At 47.5% G+C, this 20,096-nt stretch overlaps 1 protein-coding gene across 1 annotated transcript in view; it reads left to right on the forward strand.

Annotated features, from left to right (window-relative positions):
* Window positions 1–20,096, forward strand: part of MBOAT2 (membrane bound glycerophospholipid O-acyltransferase 2) — a 216,005-nt gene that overhangs the window by 26,226 nt on the left and 169,683 nt on the right. The window contains exon 3 of the mRNA XM_090032473.1: window positions 14,128–14,205. Coding sequence (XP_089888599.1) covers window positions 14,128–14,205 — 78 coding nt within the window. The remainder of the gene's footprint in view (window positions 1–14,127; window positions 14,206–20,096) is intronic.

The following is a 20,096-nucleotide window of genomic DNA, read 5'->3' on the forward strand; positions in this document are numbered from 1 at the left end:
GCTCGTTCAGGCGCCAGTGGGGAGGGTGGGCAACTCCTGCTGCTGTACCCATCCCCGGGGGATGTGTGGGGGGCATCTGTCCCCTGGATTTGTGTGCGGGGCAAGTGCGTGCCTGCTGCAGGCTTGGGGCTGGGGGCTGTGCTGGCCTGTTCCTGGCAGGGGGCTAGGTTGGGGCTGTGCTTGGGAAAGGTGGTGGTGGCACTGGGAGTGGGGGGGCTACAAGGTGGGCTACAGCAACCCCAAAGTTCACTGAAGCCCCCTTTTCCAACTCCAACACTGGCCCAGCTCTCCTGCTGGGGAGGGGGAGCTATGGGAAGAGGCTGGCACAGCCCCTAACCTTAAGCCTGTAGCGGGCAGCTTGGTCATGCCCTGCGCACAAATCCAGGGGACACATACCCCTCCATGTCCTCCTGGGGGTGTGTGCAGTGGTGGGAGACACCCCACCCCTCACTACCCTGGCCCAGCTGGGCAGTGCCTGCCTCTCTTTTCCCCCCCCCCCCCCCCGACTTACTGGCCAGATGCTGCTCTCCAAGCTGCTGGGCTGTATATTGACATCAGATTGGTATCAGCTGACTATGGCTGTTTAATAATCAGCCATCGGCATCAGCCAAAAAATCTTTATCGGTGCATCCCTATTTTTAATGCATTTTTTCCTTCCACCAGCCAGGCGTATTGTAGCCACCTCTATCCCAGGACAAAGTGCAGTTCAGATACCTATGTCTGTCTCAGGACATACCCTAAAAAGATTGACAGAATTAGAAATGCTGACAGTCCTGTGATAAATGTGAAATCTGTTCTTAGCCTTGGTGCAAGCTAGTAAGTCAGGGGTGGGCATCTTTTTTTGGCTGGAGGGCCACATGAGTGTTTGAAGTCCTCTTGACAACCCCTTCCCCTTCTCCCCCACAAACCCAACCTGGAGCTGTAGCATACCCTGATCCCACCCAGAACCTGCTGACTCCATCCACAGGGTAGACAACAAGCAAGTGCTGATGGTGGGGGGGCACAACTCTGCTCTGCTACCATTGCCCCTGTTGCTGTTGGGTGCTGGGTTCAGGGTTGGGCTGCAGCCCCATGCTCCAGCATAGCTGGAGAAATCGGGGTGGAGGGGCATGTGCTTGTGTCCCCGCCATGTGTAACCTATGGTCTGCAGCTTACACCTCCCCCACCCCGGGTGGCAGAAGAAGACCTGGGTGGGTGCCAGCATCTGCTGTAGAATCTGCTGGGCATGTCTAGGTAAGGATTAGAGCATTTGCCTGGGTCCGCAGCTGATGCTACTGCATCAGCGCTGGGCAGAAGCAGTTCAGGCTGCCTGCCCAGTGCAGCTGAAACAGCCCTGTCTGTTCGTCCATACGAACTTTGCCCACCCCTGCAATAATTCATACTGGGGACAGTTATTAGAAAACATCTGGCACCCTGCAGTCTTAGTCCTTACTTGGTTCACCCCATATGTAGTCCCCAGTTGTAACTAAGCACTAATTGAAACTGAATCCAGACAAGATAGTGGCCTTAGTGGTTGGCAGACTTCATGGGAGGAGGGAGAGAGAGAGGGACACCTGCATTGTTGGCTTTTGATTGGGTGTGTCAGTAATTCAGCTAAAACTCTATTATTAAATCCAAAGGTCAAGAGCAGTTAAACATTTTTACGTAAAAGTTCAAAAAATAATACTATAAGAAAATGCCAGTTAGATAATCATAGAGATGTAGGGCTGGAAAGGACCTCCAGAGGTCATCTAGTCCAACCTCTAGCCTGAGATGTGAACATCCCTATCCAAACCATCCTTATAAAACCTATAATCTAAATTCTGCATAAGACTGCTGTCAACCCTGCAATACCTAGCACCCTAACCTGCCACAGGTAAAGCAGGGGAACTATAGGAGCCAATTTTTCTGCTTCTGTGAAATGTTTTTAATATATGCTCAAGAGATCTTGGTCATGCCCCCTGCTACAGAGGAAGGCAAACACACGCATGGTCCTTAGCAATCTGAGGTAAAGGAAGAGTAAGATTCCTTCCTGACCCCAAACATGGTTATCAGTTTTACCCTGAGCGGAGCAAGGCTCTAGCCAGGTACCTCTGGCTAGGGTCCCAGCAAGAGCACTGGCACACTGCAAAGTCCCCAGCCAATGCTTCCGAGCGCAGCTTAAAAACTGCACTCTGCACTCTGTGACGCATTTAGCAGAACCTGGGGGTGGGAAAGCCCAGAAGCATAGGAAATACCCTTAGTAGAATGTAGGCCTAGATTATCTCTGACCAGTGGCTGTCCAGCCTCTTTTTGACTACCTCAAGTGATGGAGAGTCCACAACTTCCCTAAGCAGTTTATTCCACTGCCTCACTGTTCTAACTGGATATTTTTTTTTCCTGGATATTCAACCTAAATCTGCTTTGTTGCAGCTTCAAGCCATTGGTCCATGTCATTTTCTCTGCAGCAAGAGAGAAGGTTTTTCTCTTCTTTATGGAAGTCTTTCAAGTATTTGAACACAGCTATCATGCTTCCTCTTAAGCACCTTTTCTGTAAGCTGAACATGCCTACGTCCTTCAGCTTCTCCTCATATGACTTGCCCTCCAAGCCCTTGATCATCATTTTTGCCTGCTTCTGGACCCTGTCTAACTTCTTCACATCCGTTTTAAAATACGGAGGCCAGAACTGCATGCAGTACTCCAGATGAGGCCTATCCAGTGCCTAGTAGAGAGGCACTATACGTATTGTAACATTGCTATCTGATAATGACCACATATGCACCATTACAGTTGCAAGCATTTGTTCAGAATATTTACAGCTGGGTTAGAGAGGGAAATTCTAGCTGTTCGATGCTGACTGGTTCCATCAGGTCAGCTTACACTAACAGATTTTTTTTTCTTTCCTGCTTTTTTTTTTTTTTTAATGCCCCCTGAATTTCCTGTTACATCATCTTTTGAGTTCTAGAGACTTGTCAGATCTAGTCTGAACTTCCATACCTACTTGTCATTCCCGGTACACACACATTTCCTACTTTCTCTCTATTTTTGGTGGGTTGCCTTCTAGACTTCCAGGGAGCTAATCTTGACACTGCCTACTCTGCCCCTCGCCCTGGTCTGCCAGTTTCCTTGCTGTTGTTCACTTATCTTTTTCTCTTATTAGCATATTTGTGGCTTACTGCACTTAATCCTGTCCACATTATCATTTTTTGTCTGTCTACTTAAACTTTGGTTCCATGAATGATTGTTATGCTTGTACCTGATGATAAAACATTCTATTGCCTATTGCATAATAACAGTACCTTTCATAATTCCTACACCTATCACTCGAGGGCAGTCTCCTCTTGTCACTCAGGTTTGCAGCCTTGGTTCTCTTGGATCCTTTGCTGTCTGTACCTTTTTATTTTCATGTGGTAACAAGTAAGAATGCCTTTCTCCAACTGCATTGGGTAATAAGCATGCAACCTTTCTCAGGTTCACATCTGGCAACCATTGTACATATGTTTGTAACCTCAAACAGGACAGACTACTACAGTGCACTCTATGTAAAGCAACCCTTGACATCTGAAAGTTCCAGCTGCTGCAGAACATGGCATTCTACCTTCTCACAGGATAGGTCACCAGAAGCACATTACTGTATTGTTTGTGGGTCTGCACTGACTTTCTGTAGCTTTCCAGGAGCAATCAACATACTGGTTTTGACCTGTAAGGCCCAAAACCTAAGCCTTTTTTGGAAAAGGGGCATATAACTCTAATAAATAAATAAACCATCTGGACTACACATACTTAAGAGAGAACCTTCTCCTTACACTCCGTTATGATCCCTAAAATCAGTAGCTTCTGCAAATACCATCTGTGCTTCAAGTTCATTTTGTAAATGCTTGGGAGGTCATTCTGAAGAGTTGCTATTCAGCTCTGGAACTCTTCCTTGAGGCTCTTCAGAGCCTGAATCTGGACATCTTGGGGAAGCATCCAAATATATTCTTATGTAGGTGTTTGCAGGCCGGTTTAAGTTATGGGCATTATTGGAGAAGTTTCTATTGCATAGTATTTTTATCTGGTTTTTACTATATACCACTCTGAGCCTATTTTGGAGAGGGCATCACGTACATCTAATAAATAACAGTAACGTTATTTTACTACTTTTGGTTGGTGAGGGAGTGGGCTCAGTAAGTGTCAGTTATGTGCTGTCAGGGCCCCGTACTGGGAGGGACTCTAGATATAGTTTAAATGTCACAGTACTGTTCTTAATTCCCTAAAGGTCTTTTTATGAACTAAGGATTGCATGGTCTTAGGTGGGGAGGAAAATCTAAAATTAAAACTACGTCTCTCTTAATGTACCTCACAAATGTGCCTTTAGGTACGACACTATGAAGAAACACAGCGCTGTTTAGGGATGTGACTGATTTCAAGTACCAATTAATTTTGTTTTTGTTGAGTCGTATATACAGACCTAAGTACTGTGTTGGGAAGGGGTAGGAAGTGGCTAAACGTACATGATTGATAGGGTCTCTAGCACAAGGAAGGGTCTAGATTGGAAGCTCAGTCTAGAATGGTGCATCTCAAAGGCAAAACAATAAAGAAAGAACCTAGTTGCAATTGCTGCTGTGCCATCTTGAACTACTTAGATTAGTGGATCTTGATCCAATGGTAGATCTTAGACTCCAGGAGGCTCCACCTGACTCCAAGAGGCTGGGGTTGAGGGCTGAGTGCCTGCGTACATATATATGTTCAGCCTCCACAACAGAAGGTTGAGAGGGGATCTGGTGGCTGTCTATAAACTGACTAAGGGAGACCAGCAGGCAATGGGAGAATCCCTGTTCCCCCAACACTACCAGAAGTAACAAGGAACAATGGCTATAAGCTGACAGAGCAGATTCAGGTTGGATATCAGGAGGCACTACTTCACTGTCAGGGCGGCTAGGATCTGGAACCAACTTCCAAGGGAAGTGATGCTTACTCCTACCTTGGGGGTCTTCAAAAGGAGGCTAGATAGACACCTTACCGGGGTTGTTTGACCCCAGCATCCTCTCCTGCCCATGGCAGGGGGTCGGACTTGATGATCTGCTCAGGTCCCTTCCAGCCCTACCAACTATGAAACACGGCCACTACTTCCCCACCACCAGATTTTCAAATGCATGGGGAAGCCCTGCAGGCCAGAGGTTGGGAGCTACTGTTCTAGTGGCACAAGGATTTTCTTTGTCTTTTCTTCTCCCCCTTCCCTTCCCTCTGCCTCTGTTTTGACCTCCCAGTTTCATAGATTTCATAGACATCATAGACATCAGGGCTGGAAGGGACCTCGGGAGATCATCAAGTCCAGCCCCCTGCCCAAAGGGCAGGAAGTCAGCTGGGGTTAGAGGATCCCAGCAAGATAAGCATCCAATTTACTCTTGAAGGTGTTCAATGTAGGTGCTTGAACCACCTCTGCTGGCAGACTGTTCCAGACCTTGGGGGCTTGGACAGTAAAGAAATTCTTCCTTATGTCCAGCCTGAGATGGTCTTGCAGGAGTTTGTGACCGTTCGACCTCGTCATCCCTTGGGGTGCTCTGGTGAACAAACGTTCCCCCAGATCGTGGTGGTCACCCCTGATAAACTTATAGGTGGCCATCAGATCACCCCTGAGCCTATGCTTTTCCAGGCTAAGGAGTCCCATGTCTCTTAGCCTATCATTGTAAGATCTGTTTTCCTGACCTCTGATCATGCACGTGGCTCTCCTCTGGACTCTCTCAAGCTTCTCCACATCCTTTTTGAATTATGGAGCCTAAAACTGGACACAGTACTCCAGCTGCGGCATCACCAAGGCCAAGTACAAGGGGAGAATGACGTCCCGGGATTTGCTCGAGAAGCATCTATGGATGCAAGCCAGCGTTTTGGTCGCTTTATTAGCTGCAGCATCGCGTTGCAGGCTCATGTTCATCTTGTGGTCAATGATGACCCCCAAGTCTCTTTCTTCTGTAGTGCTATCCAACGTAGCACTGCCGAGCCTATAAGGATGCTGCAGGTTTTTCCTCGCAAGATGGAGAACCTTGTATTTTTCAGTGTTAAACACCATGAGGTTCTCATCCGCCCATTTGCTGAGCTTGTCCAGGTCAGCCTGGATCACCCGCCTATCTTCTGGCGTGGATGCTTTGCCCCAAAGTTTGGTGTCATCGGCGAACTTGGCCAGTCCACTCCTGACTCCAATGTCCACATCATTAATGAAGATGTTGAACAGGATGGGTCCCAGGACAGAGCCTTGAGGGACCCCACTGGTCACAGGGCACCACGATGAGTGACAGCCATCAATTACAACCCTCTGGGTCCGACCACGAAGCCAATTTCCCAGCCAGCGGATCGTGGTGGAGCCAAGGCCGCAACTGGCCAGTTTGGCCAAGAGATGGTCATGGGATACCAGATCAAAAGCTTTTTTGAAGTCAAGATATATGACATCAACCTCTTCTCCTTCGTCCAGGTGATAGGTCACCTGGTCATAAAAGGAAATGAGATTGGTCAAACAAGACCTACCTGCAACAAACCCGTGCTGGCTATCCCCTAGGATGTTAGCCTGGGCCAGTCCATCAAGGATGGCCTCTTTAATAAACTTTTCTAAGATCTTCCCCAGGGTAGAAGTCAGGCTAATGGGCCTGTAGTTAGCCGGATCCACTCTCCTCCCTTTCTTGAAGATTGGGACCACATTGGCCTTCTTCCAGTCTTCGGGCACTACACCAGAGCGCCAGGAGTTTTCAGAGATCTGTGCCAGGGGCTGGGCTATGACGCTCACCAGCTCCTTGAGTACCCTGGGGTGCAGATTGTCAGGGCCGGCTGAAGGTATCCAGCTTCTCAAGGTGTTCCTTCACGAGGTCAGCATTTATGGAGGGTAGGGGATCCCCATCACCCGGATCTCCCTGTCCCATAGCAGGCATGGGCATCCCATGGGACTGATGAAAGACTGACACAAAGTACCTATTTAATAGGTTGGCTTTTTCCTGGGCGTCAGTTGTCAGTTGCCCCATCTGGTTTAGCAGGGGTCCAACGTTGCCCTTGCTTTTCCTTCGGCTCCCCACGTATCTGAAAAAGGACTTTTTGTTATCCTTGATGCTTGAAGCTAGTTGGAGTTCAGTTGCAGCCTTGGCTTTCCTGGTTTGCTCCCTGCGGAACCGGACCAGCACAGAATAATCCTCCTTGGAGGTGAATCCCGTCCTCCATCCTTTGTAGGCTTTCCTTTTTAGCCGCAGGAGGTCCGCTAGGTCCCTGGAGAGCCAGGAGGGCTGCTGTGCCTTCTTGCTGCCTTTCCTCCGTGTTGGAATAGATTTAGCTTGTGCATTGAGGATTGCTTCCTTGAGAAACAACCACTCTTCTTGAACTCCCCTCTCTCTGGGGTCACGGTCCCTAGGGAGACCATGAGCTCTTGAGCCTCTTGAGCTTGTCAAAGTCGGCTTTTCTGAAGTCAAGGACTTCTGTGTTGCTGACTGACTTTCCAGCTTTACAGCGGATGGTGAAGGTGATCAGCTCGTGGTCGCTGTCACCCAGCTTCTCATCGATCGCTAGGTCGCCGATTAGGTCGTCCCCCGTAGTCAGTACCAGGTCGAGCAGCGCTTTGCCTCTCATTGGCCCACAGACCTCTTGAGTTAGGTAGAGGTCATCCACACACGAGAGAAAGCTTTGCGACCACTCAGATTTAGCTGAGTGATCTTCCCACGAGATGTCCGGGTAATTGAAGTCACCCATGACAACCAAGGTCCTGGAGCAAGCGGCCTTGGTCAGTTCCCGGGGGAACTCCTGGTCAAGGTCGGGACTTTGAGTGGGAGGTCTGTAGTAGACTCCCACCATTGTGTCCCCTGTGCCGTATTCCCCACGAATTTTTACCCAGAGGGTCTCTAGCTGTCCATGCTGGTCGCCAACATCAGCTCGCAGGGACATGTAGCTTTCCTTCACATAGAGAGCTACACCCCCGCCCCTTCTGTCAACACGATCCCTCCTGTACAGGGTATAGCCCTCTATACCCGTGGTCCAGTCATGGGTGGAGTCCCACCAGCTCTCCGTTATCCCAATGATGTCATAATTCTTTGCACTGAGCAGGAGGATGAGCTCCTCCTGCTTTTTGCCCAGGCTCCTGGCATTAGTGTACAGGCAGGCAAGTGTCCCCTTGGGGGCTCTTGCCTTGCCCACAGATTGTGCCAGGGCTGGGGCAGGGGTGAGCTCCCTTAAGTGCCTTGGTCTGCTGGCTTTGCAAGGGCTGCTCAGCGGGCCAGCAGTGGCAGTAGTCTCCCCATCCCCCAGCGGGCTTAGTTTAAAGCCCGGTGGAGCAGGTCAGCCAGCCTGGCTGAGAAGAGCCTCCTCCCCAGGGGGGAGAGGTGGAGGCCATCTCTTCCCAGCAGCTCGCTGCCTCTCTTGCCAAAGAGTGGGCTGTGGTCATGGAAGCCAAAGCCTTCCCAATGACACCAGCTCCACAGTCTTTGGTTCACTGCGTGGATCCTCCTCTCCCTCCTCAGCCCGTAGCCCGAGACTGGGAGGATAGATGAAAACACCACCTGAGCTCCCAGACCCCTAAGCCCCGCTCCCAACTCCCTGTAGCGCCTCATGACCTGGCTGGGGGTGCTCCGAGCTGTGTCATTGGTGCCCACATGAATAAGGAGCATGGGGTAGTGGTCTGTGGCCCGGAGGAGCTGTTGGATCCTCTCCGCAATGTCTCGGATGCGGGCCCCCGGGAAGCAGCAGACTTCCCAGGCTAAGGGGTCGGGGCGGCAGATTGCCCCCTCAGTGCCCCGCAGGATGGAGTCTCCCACAACAAACACCTTTCGTTTTGTCTTGGGGAGAGCGGGGGCAGTAGCTGCGGTTGAGCCTGGGTTGCCTGCGGGAGCTGGCAACTGAGCAGGCTCTGCTGGGGCTGCAAGAGGTGCGAACCTGTTGCTAAGCTCCGGTGAGGGAGGGGCCTTGGTGTGGCGGGCTTTCGGGCCCTTGACCACCTTGGTCCATGCCCCTGACTGGGCAGAGCAGGAGGTCCCAGAGTCCTCCTTAGTCATGGAGGGAGATGGTGCTCTCCCCTGCGGCTCCCGGGGGAGAAGGGCCTGGCAGTAGGAGTCTGTCTCCTGCTCGCAGTCCCTGATGGCATGCAGTCTCTGGACTGTGGCCTGGAGCTCCTCCAGCTGGTGCACCAGAGACCCCAGTAGGGAGCAGACCCTGCAAGGGGAGGTGGCCATGCTCCCGGGCCCCAGAGTCTGAAAAAGGGACAGGCAGCCCCTGCAGCCAAGAGCCAGGGGCTCCATCTGCGTGGAGCCCGGGACCATGGGCTCTGTCTGGGTGGCCGTCTCTGAGGTGCCCAATGGGGGCGCCGCAGAGCCCAAGGGGACCCTCGGAGTGCGGCGCGTGCCCATGCGTGTCATGCCTCTGGTAGGCTGGCTACGGCTGGGGCTGACTACTCTGGGGGGGGTTGCAGGCAGGGTCTCGTGCCCTCCCACGCCCTCTCCTGCGCTAACTCGAGCGCCTGTTTACGCAGCCTGTTCGCACGGCTCCAGTCGCTTGGCTCCCTGGGGGGCTGGGCCAAGTAGGGGCCTGGGCAGGGGCTTGACCTGGCCCGGCTCCAGGCAGCCGCCTTGTCCCAGGGAGCAAGGAGTTAACCCCTTCCCACCACGAGCCCGCTTACCTCCGGCTGTGCTGGGGGTCGGCAGAGGGCTCTGCGGCTGCTGAGGGGGTGTCTGGGGGGCTTCGGGGGAGCCAGGGGCGCAGCGGGCTTCACCCGCACGTCTCTCACTGCTCCGGAGCCTAACTGATTGCTGATGCAGTTGTACAAGCTGTGAATACAAGGAATAATTTGGAATCTTCTGCCTACCAGGAACAAACTTTTATAATGTAGTGCATTTGTTTGAATCTAAAATGACCCTGAATTAAAGATGCCCCCCCCCAATAATTAGATTCTATACATGGAAAATGTATAAATTTGTCATAATTTTCCATGTATAGAATCTAATTTATTGCGGGGGTCATCTTTAATTTATCTACCCCCACTGCTGTGAAGGGGCAGGTGGTATGGGGAGGTCAAGCAACTTGCCTCCTGCTTGTGCCTGCCCCCTTGCCACCTCTGTCTTCTGCCTGCTTCACTCTCCTTCCCCCTAGCTTTGGACCTCACCTTCCCCCTCAGCCTCTGCACCCTGCTTTCCCCCTCCCTTCCCCTTGCTCCAAGCCAGGAGGCTTCATCCCCTTTTTAGCCTGGAACAGAGCATGACCTGAGCTCAACCCCCGTAGCAGCTATGTGCCACTGCTACAGCGTGCAATGTGAACTGAGCCTGCTAGTGTGGAGCAAAGGTAATGGATTTTTAGTGCAGTTTTTTAAAATTAGAAGAAAAAATCTAGCATTTTCAAACTTTTCTTCTTCAGAAAAAATAGAACATACTACTAACATTTCTTTAAAATGTTAGCCTAAGTATAATGTTTTATTTTAGATATTAATTTTCATCAAGTGAAAGGACAGGCCAATACATTTAAAAATGTATGGTATAATTGTTTTCTTCCTAAAAGCATTGCAACAGTGTTACAATATGAAACCTAATATTCTAGTAACTTGTAGTCTCTCTTGTGTCTTAATATGTTCCCCATTGCCCTAAAGTCAGGGACATAATTTTATATTTCTTTGGATAAATAATACTTTTTTTTCTATACTTGGTGCTTTTATGTCACTGTGTGGCTGTTATGAAGAGTGACTGATTGCCTTTCAGTGCTCTTTGTCTACCTCTCTTAGCGTTCTTGTTCAGTCTCATTATACTGTCTCTTTTTTAATTTGCAGATTTTTATTATCTGTAAGGAGGCTAGCTAAAGCTGAGGCATAGAAGTCCATGTGAACTGAACCTACAATTCAAAACTGTTTTGTCCTTTTTTTATGTAAAAGAAATTTGTTTCATTCTCAATTCTGCCCCCCCCCGCCTCAATTTCAGTGTACTGAATTACGGATATTAGTGTGCTGTTTAATGGATATTAGCTTCTTGCTGAGCGAGGTTGAAGATGCTGGATGGTGAATGAGGAGAGATTTTATAAGAAGTAGTTATAATTGTCCATTAAAATTGAGCTGAATATGAATAGAAACAGTAGTTGCTCTTTAGGCTTTGTATTTATGGGAGATGATTTTTTTTTTTAAATAAACTAAAATTACATTTTATTGCATAGAAGAGTGCTGTTTGGTCTGTTTAGATTAAGGTGATTCCAGAGTGAAAGAGAATCTGTTTACAAAAGACCAAACTCACTTCCCTTATCCAGATTGTTACAGATATGAATTGAAGAAGAGAAGAATGTTATCAGTGTGATGCTGGTCTTTTGAAAGAGAATTTCTTTGTTCCTTTTTTTAAAGATGATATAGGGTTTGGTTGAAAAGCATGAATAGTATAGTCTGTTGCTTTTTACCAGCTGATACTGGTTAGATCACCTTTTAAGAAAGAAATTTATGGTCTTATTTGCTTCCTAGTTGCCACATAGCTGCATCTTGTAGTCATGCCATTGCAGGTGTTGACCTTGATAGGTAATGAGACTGAACTCCAGGATGGGGGTTTGATGCATGTGTTTGGGAAGGTTCTCTCTTGCACGTGCGCACTTGCACTCTCTGTCAAACGCTGCATATGTATCATTGTCACTATGACCTTCTGCCTGCTTGCAAAAAGTGAACTGTGAAACACGAATTCCAGTTGTACCCTGTATTGTTTATATGTGATGTAAAAGTCTCACAATATCTATAGATTTCTAGAAGGAAGGTTTTTTGGTGGTATCTTTTGCCAGACCAACTGTATAGTTGGGAGAGTTGCTAGGCAAGCTTTAAGTCACAAAGTGCCTTTCTTCAGGTATGGAGGAGAAGAAAGTGCAGCCTTAGCTAAGCTGAAGAAAGACTGAAGAAGGGCACTTAAAGCTTATCCAGCAGCTTTTCCAGCTATACATTTGGTTCAGTAAACGATGTCACCAAAAACCCCTTGCTGCATATTCCTGAACCATAATGGCTACAACAACACCCCAACCTTGGTAAAGATTTCTAGTATGTACTCTTTTTTGTTTTTAGGGCTGGCAGAGGTCCAGCTTTGCTTTTTAGTGTTCTGCAACATCACCATACAGGTCCCTTTTAAAGATACAGTATCCTTTATTAAAAAGCCAGCACTTTTTTTGACACACTATCATGCACAATTTAAAAAAAAAAAAAAGGTGGAGGTGAAAAGGTAAGTGTTAAGAAGCTAGACTGTGGAATGACTGGTCAGATATTCCAGCAAGGTCAGAACATCTTGATGGAGTTGGTGGCTTATCTTTTTGATAGTGTCATGGTGACTGTCAACAGCAAGAGCAAGGATTCTTACCCATCACTTGGCCCTGGTGTAACTCTCCCTTCCAGTTAGGGTCAGGCAACCCCTGCCCTACTCCTTTTAACTTCTGCAGTCTCCTGCTTCTTCCTTCCACCTGAATCTAGGGGTGGATGCTCCTGGAGCTGGTTCTGATGCCCCCTACTGGCGTTTTGCTGCAATTGCAAGCAGCTCCCGCGGCACAGGAGAGGTGTGTGGGGGGTGGGGAGCCCTCAGCTGGCATAAGTCTCACCTGCAAAAACCTATTGCAGTTACTGCAGGGAGGATGGGGTTGTGTGTCCCCTCCCCTTGCACATGGGCCATGAATCTGCTAAGGTCCTGAGAGGAAGTGGGCAGAGTGCTTAATAAAAGTGTTTGTGTCTTTGTTTTTGGGCTCTTTTGCAACAACAGAGTTCCGGAATTAGTGGTCAGCAGAAATACACAAGTTATTTCATAATTTGGTGAATTCCAACACAAGTGAAACATTAATAAACTATGGAGAGTTAGTGAAAGGCAAAATCATGTCTTTTTACTTAAAAAAGGACAGGGAACAGCTGTTAAAACTAAATACTTCAGAGTATGACACGTGTAAGATACAGTGGTGAAACGCTTCTTTGAATTCTATTGCTAGGTACTGAGAGTTTACCAAAAATAAATAGCAGAAAAGGGAAACTATTCTGGATCAAAACTCGTTTCCTTCTTTGCATTTTCCATATGCTCCAGCTTTGGTAGCACCATCACGAAGTACAGAACTTTTGGAAACATTTTGATGGGCATGCAACAACTCACTTCAATCACTTGCTGTTGAAGGAGGGGTAACTGGGTATTGTATAGTCCTAGGTAAACTGTACTGCCACTCATGATGCATTTTTGGATGTGAAAATATCAAAACTGATTTCACAGCTTTCAACCTGTAGCTTGGTCCTTTTCTGGAATATAATAGCTCCACATTGTGTCTGAGGCCAGAAATGAGTTTGCAGGCATTTAGAAACATTTGAGAATACTGAACAAAGTTCACTTACAAAAGCTGAACAGAAAATAACATATTAGAATAATCCAGGGATTGCTTTTTTCCTTATTGCTTTAACTGAATTGGTTCATTTGAGTCCTTTATTCAAAAACCAGAAATAGATTGAAGACCTCTACCATTTTGTAGAGTTTGTGATTGATTGTCAAGTATTTGTTTCTGGACTGAAGAAGAAAATGTCAGATGAACAGCTGATTATGCAAGATGATGAAGCAGACAGATGTACTGATGAATTTGGTAGTGACAGTGACATAAATAAAGCATTGGTTATAAAGAGGGCATTGCAAAGATAAATGATTTGATGAAGTGACCTATTATCTACCTGCATTTAATTTTTTTAAAATTTAATTTTGTTGCATCTCTTTAATATTCAGTAACATTCAAATGTAAATACTAATGTATGCTGCTAAAACAGTAAATTGCTTATCATATGTTATACTATTATAAAATATGCATTATAATAATATAATTTTAAAATTTCAGGTAATTGTGTTTCATTTTGAGTTTAGAACATAATTCAGTAAAGTATCTAAGTGGTTGGAGGTTTTGTAGCCTTTTGTTTTCTTACTGTTCTAGTAGAGTAATACTTTAAAATACTTAAACTAGTTTTGACATTATTTGGCTAGTCAGTTTATTTTTTATTGGTCAAATGCCCAGGTATTATGAAGGGCAAACGTTCAATTATTCTTTCATTTATTTAACCAAAAAGGAATTTTAGGTGTAAACTTTAAGTACATACAAAAGCCCACCTTTTATTTTAGATAAAAAATATATACCAGTACTGGATTTTTGCTAATGGAAAATGAATGCCTAGAAGTGACTATTTATACTTTTTTTTTTCCCCCACCCCCCTCTCCCCAGGTATGCCTTACATTTTGTTATACAAAGTGGAATTTCTTACTTTATCATGATCATAATAGGAGTGGAAAATATGCACAAGTGAGTATTAGAATTCTTATTTAAAATCTGGAGGGTTTTAAATGAATGAAATTTGAAAACATTTTAAAATGTTCATATTTCTTATAACTGCATAGCATGTCACTTTCTGTTAACATTAAAATGTTCTAACCTTTAAATACTTCAGTTCCACTGAGTATGCTTTATTTCTAGAGGGCAGAAAAGTTTTCTTGTTCTCTCTCTCTCTCTCTCTCTCTCTCTCTCTCTCTCTCTCTCTCTCTCTCTCTCTCGTGTTCTCTCTGTCTTGTTCTGTCTGGATCTCCCCCCCCATCCCCTCCTGCCCTCCCCCCCCCCCAAAGCATGCTGATCCTATTGTTTGCAGAAACAAACCCTAAGGGGAAAAGTTGTAATTCTCATTGCATCACTTTTAATGTGTTCTCCATTGTTTACTCGTAAATAAAAGATTTCTCACAAATTTTATTAATCATATTAATACAACTTCTTAGTTTTCTATAAAGGATGCTAAAGAAAGATCCTATGATGGCAGTAGGAGTTTCATGATGGAAAAGAACATGTTTTCTTGCATGTCACCCCATCTCACCCCTCCCAAATAAAACATGTACCTTACTTTTGGAGAGCAGAATGTATAGGGGAAAACGTAGATTATTTTTTTTCCTGAGTCGTGGTTGATTGGAAACATCAGCTCACTTGCTCTGAGTGAACCCTGCTGAGTATTTCAGGTTTACTCAGTATTACTGAGTATTTCAGTGTTATCTCTCGCAGCTGATAAGGAATTTGTAGCAGCTTTTGGCTGAGTATCCAATATAGCTACTACCCGTTCATTAGCTGTTGTGAGATGGATGGTTAACACTGGACTTTGCCCATTCTTCTTGTTGTGCCAGAGAGAATTGAGATTCATTTTGGCTGCCATGAGAGTACAGTGTCCCCATATTTCTGTTCTTCTACATTTCTGTTCCAGTGGAAAAACAAAAATCAACCTCCCCACTTAAGATGCATCCCAATTTTGGAGTGCTGTTTTTTTTTCTGGGGGAAAAAGGGTGCATGTGCTATGCAAGTAAATAGTGTTCAATCCACATACAAAAGTTCTTGTTTTTCTCCTTTTTAAAATGGGGAAAATGGGAACACTTAAGAGGTTTGTGAGTATGTTTAGGGGATTATTTTAACTTTGCATGGAGATTACTAATCTAAATACTAAATAATGCCTAAATACATATGAATTTAATAATGCCTAAAGCTATAAGTATTCACATTTTTCTTCCTTTTTTAAAAATTCTCTTATTTTTTAAAAAATGAATAATAGAAAAGTAGGACAGGAAGAGACCTCAGGAGGTTATCTATTCCAATTCCTGGCTCATGGCAGGCTCATTTCTGTCTAAACCTTTCGAAGGGACTGAAGTCCAGTTTGCTTTCAAACACTTCCAAGGATAGAGATGGTACAGTTTCTTTAATCTGTCCCAGTACTTAATTGCCCTCATAGTTAGAAAGTTCCTTCTAATATCCAACCTAAACTTCTTTTGTTGCTGTTTATGACCTTTTCTTGTCCTATCGATGCCTATAGAAGCTAATCAACTACCATCCTCTGTAATCACCTTTTCAGTATTGCCCCCATCTTCTCTTCACCACATTTAAAGAATCCCAGTTCTTCTAACCTTTTCTTGTCAGTCACCCTTTTTGTTGCTCCCTGGTGAACTCTTTCTAGTTTGCTCACATCTTGTTTTGAAGTGTGGTGCTCCAAACTGGATAGTACTCTGGGTATGGCTTTGCTAGTGCTCAACAGAGTGGAAGTGTCACTTTTCCTGTTAATACAGCCCAGTATTCAATTGGCAATTTTTGCAGCAAGAACACAGTGTTGGTTTATATTCAGCTTGCAGTCCATTAATAATGGCCAGATCTTTTGTCTGCAGTACTGCAGCCTAGCTAGTCACATACTTTTGTAGGTGGTTGCTCTATCCCAGGGATGGGCAATTATTTGGAGCGGAGGGCCACTTACATAGTTTGGGCAAGCTGTTGAGGGCTGCATGGGTAGCCCCACCCCTTGACAGGAACCCTGGCCCCTCATCACCATCTAGGGATTGGAAGTCCCGCCCCTAACCTCTGACTTGCCAATGGAAGTCCCTCCCCTTGGCCCTGGAAGTACTCCTTTTGGAGAAGAGGGTTTGCTATCCTAGAACTGGGAAAAACCCTAAATTATGTACTAAAAATTAAATACCCATAATATATTTTAATTTTAATTGAAAAAATATTTTTGTCCTGGCTTGTGTGTATTTATGCTGTATATGAAGTCCTTGGATAATAACTCAAAATGCAGTCTTACTCTTTTATAATGTGTAGGGTATGCAGGGGTGTCGGGGTGGGGTATGGGTGTCTGGGTGCGGGATTTGTGGGGAGCTGTAGATAAGGTGAGGCTGTGGGGTTTATGGGAAGGGTTTTAGGGTATATGAAGTGTGCATGGGAACCCCCTGTGCACTTCCCCCTGAGCCAGTCAGCACCTGCCCCCTCTCTGCAATAGCTCAGAGCCTGAGCACCTTGGTGCATCTACTCAGATCCAACTTTGGGGGAGCCTTCCTGGGCTTCTGGCACTGTGTACTGGGTCCCTACTGGCTTGTGCCACCCCCAGCTGCCTTGGTTGTTCCCTCCCATACTGCCCCCTGGGCTGGCCAGGCCCTTCCTGGACAGCCCCCAGATTCCTGGCAGCCACAAGAACCCCCAGAACTCAAAAGCACTTGCGGGCCCAATCCTGCTCATGGTGGTGGAGCCTCATTGCCCATTCTAGGGCCAGGGGACAAGCTACTGGTGGACCGCTGGGCCTCTGGTGTACGGGGAGGCTCAGGTCTTCTCTCTCCCACCCTCATGAGGTGGCATCGCTCTCCAGTGTTATCCATTGGTGCCGGGGGCAGCCAGGCCCTTGCAGCCCCAGGCTCCACAGCTGCTTTTGAACTCTGGTGGCTCCTACTGGCAGGAGGCCGGGGGCTGCCGGGGAAAGGCTTGTCCAGCACTGGGGAGTACCCCCCTGCTGCGGGGGTGGTATGAGCTGGCGGGGATGTGGCATAGGGTGCTGAAAGCCTGGGGAGGAGGTGCAGTTATTTATATAGCACACCTGAGGCTTGGATAGCAATTGCCCAGATGCCTTTCCCCACAGGAGGCCCTGGTGAGCACTGCCATCCTGGTTGGGAGGCCCAGCCCTCCCCTGCACTGCAGTATCCAGTATCTTGCCCTGGGACAGGTGGGGAGGCTCTGCCAGGAGCAGGTTTGGGCCCATGGCCACATCTTTACTCCTAATCCTTGCACCCCACTGGTGTGGGCCCCACGCTCTCTCAGCGCAGTTTTTTTCTCCTGCCCTGGCAGGGGGTTGGACTTGAAGATCTATAAGGTCCCTTCCGACCCTACTTCTATGATTCTGTGAAGGTACAATGACAAAATGCATCAATATAGCTTCTGTAAATAAAATCCAAACACGTTATATTTTAATTTTCTTTTGATGCTTTACTATTGGGGTAACTACATAAAGGTATTTATTTCTACTGGTAGAAATTTCTTCTTGTAGAAAAATAGTCCAGTTGGTGGACTGTACAGGTGTTCCTCTAGCTTGATGGCTGGAGACCTTTTAAAGGCTGGCTTTCTGGCCATTGGGACACTAGAAGGCTGCTTGCTGAGTCATCCTTACCTTTAGTGGAGCCCACAGGATGCCCTCCTGTGCCTTGGAAGGGGGTGGGCAGTCAAGCGGCTGTTGGCACAGATGGTTCTGACAGAGTTCTAGCCATGGGAAATGTTCTCTTTTCCACCCCCCTCCCCAGTCCATTGATTATTGGCAGGAGGGTAGGGGGCATTCTCATGTAGTGAGAACTCTCATGATTCTTCCCTGAAAGAGAATGGGCCCACTCCTGGGCTGATTTCAGAGGAGGGCAGGGACAGGGAGGGAACACTTAGCTGCCATGGCAAGTCTCTGGGGGAGCCTTGCCATAGGGGCACAGCAGCTGGCTTCATCCCTCTTGGCTCCTGGTCAGTTGGTCACAGAAGGGAAACTGATGGAGCTGGGAGCCAGGCTTGGGGAGAGCTTCTCATGCTTCTGCATGAGCTTTTGGCCCCTCAGATTTCTAAGGTGCTCCCCCCACTGTTCAGCTGAGTAGTAGAGGTCGGGGACAAAAGGAAGCTGGAGGGGCTGGGAGGCAGGCTTGGAAGCTTTTCCTAAGCCCAGTGAAAATGGAAATGGAGACATCAGGAGGTGAGTGATAGGCCAGAGGGGGAGGGAGAGTGGGGAAAGTGGGATGTAGCAGTATGGGTAAAAGTGCAGAGGTACCTGGTGAGTCAGATGTCCAGCTGGCTGCAGTGTGCCAGAATTCCACTGTGTATATTGAGTCCATGAGTTTCTGTATCTACCACCTAGGAGACTGAAGGAGTGCAGCTCATAGGCCCAGCTCTGAAAAATGGTTTGTACATTCAAACAAGCACCTAACCTCATCACCAGAACTGAAGCCAACTTCCTACAGCTCAAAGCACAAAACCTGCCAACCATCTCGAGTACCCCCACAAACTGCATGCCAGAATCTAATCAAAGACAACAATACCCAACTACCTGTGGAAGCACATTCCTCAGCAAAAAAACTACAACTCTGTCTCCAGTCTGTCAGGCCTGATCCTGAGAGGGAACAAATCACAAACCACTTTTCACAGCCCGGATTATGAACTTCACTTCATCAGCCCCCTAGGTGGTAGGTACAGAAACTCATGAACTCAATATACACAGTGGAATTCTGGCACACTGCAGCCAGCTGGACATCTGACTCACCAGGTACCTCTGCACTTTTACCCATACTGCTACATCCCACTTTCCCCACTCTCCCTCCCCCTCCGGCCTATCACTCACCTCCTGATGTCTCCATTTCCATTTTCACTGGGCTTAGGAAAAGCTTCCAAGCCTGCCTCCCAGCCCCTCCAGCTTCCTTTTGTCCCCGACCCCTACTACTCAGCTGAACAGTGGGGGGAGCACCTTAGAAATCTGAGGGGCCAAAAGCTCATGCAGAAGCATGAGAAGCTCTCCCCAAGCCTGGCTCCCAGCTCCATCAGTTTCCCTTCTGTGACCAACTGACCAGGAGCCAAGAGGGATGAAGCCAGCTGCTGTGCCCCTATGGCAAGGCTCCCCCAGAGACTTGCCATGGCAGCTAAGTGTTCCCTCCCTGTCCCTGCCCTCCTCTGAAATCAGCCCAGGAGTGGGCCCATTCTCTTTCAGGGAAGAATCATGAGAGTTCTCACTACATCTACCCCGTCATCCAAGTCACTGATGACCTTTATGTAGTTACCCCAATAGTAAAGCATCAAAAGAAAATTAAAATATAACGTGTTTGGATTTTATTTACAGAAGCTATATTGATGCATTTTGTCATTGTACCTTCACAGAATCATAGAAGTAGGGTCGGAAGGGACCTTATAGATCTTCAAGTCCAACCCCCTGCCAGGGCAGGAGAAAAAAACTGCGCTGAGAGAGCGTGGGGCCCACACCAGTGGGGTGCAAGGATTAGGAGTAAAGATGTGGCCATGGGCCCAATCCTGCTCCTGGCGGAGCCTCCCCACCTGTCCCGGGGCAAGATACTGGATACTGCAGTGCAGGGGAGGGCTGGGCCTCCCAACCAGGATGGCAGTGCTCACCAGGGCCTCCTGTGGGGAAAGGCATCTGGGCAATTGCTATCCAAGCCTCAGGTGTGCTATATAAATAACTGCACCTCCTCCCCAGGCTTTCAGCACCCTATGCCACATCCCCGCCAGCTCATGCCACCCCCGCAGCAGGGGGGTACTCCCCAGTGCTGGACAAGCCTTTCCCCGGCAGCCCCCGGCCTCCTGCCAGTAGGAGCCACCAGAGTTCAAAAGCAGCTGTGGAGCCTGGGGCTGCAAGGGCCTGGCTGCCCCCGGCACCAATG

The sequence above is a fragment of the Crocodylus siamensis genome, chromosome 1 (assembly GCF_052110815.1).
Source record: "Crocodylus siamensis isolate JL-2025a chromosome 1, ASM5211081v1, whole genome shotgun sequence".
In the NCBI taxonomy this organism is placed as follows: Eukaryota; Metazoa; Chordata; order Crocodylia; family Crocodylidae; genus Crocodylus; species Crocodylus siamensis.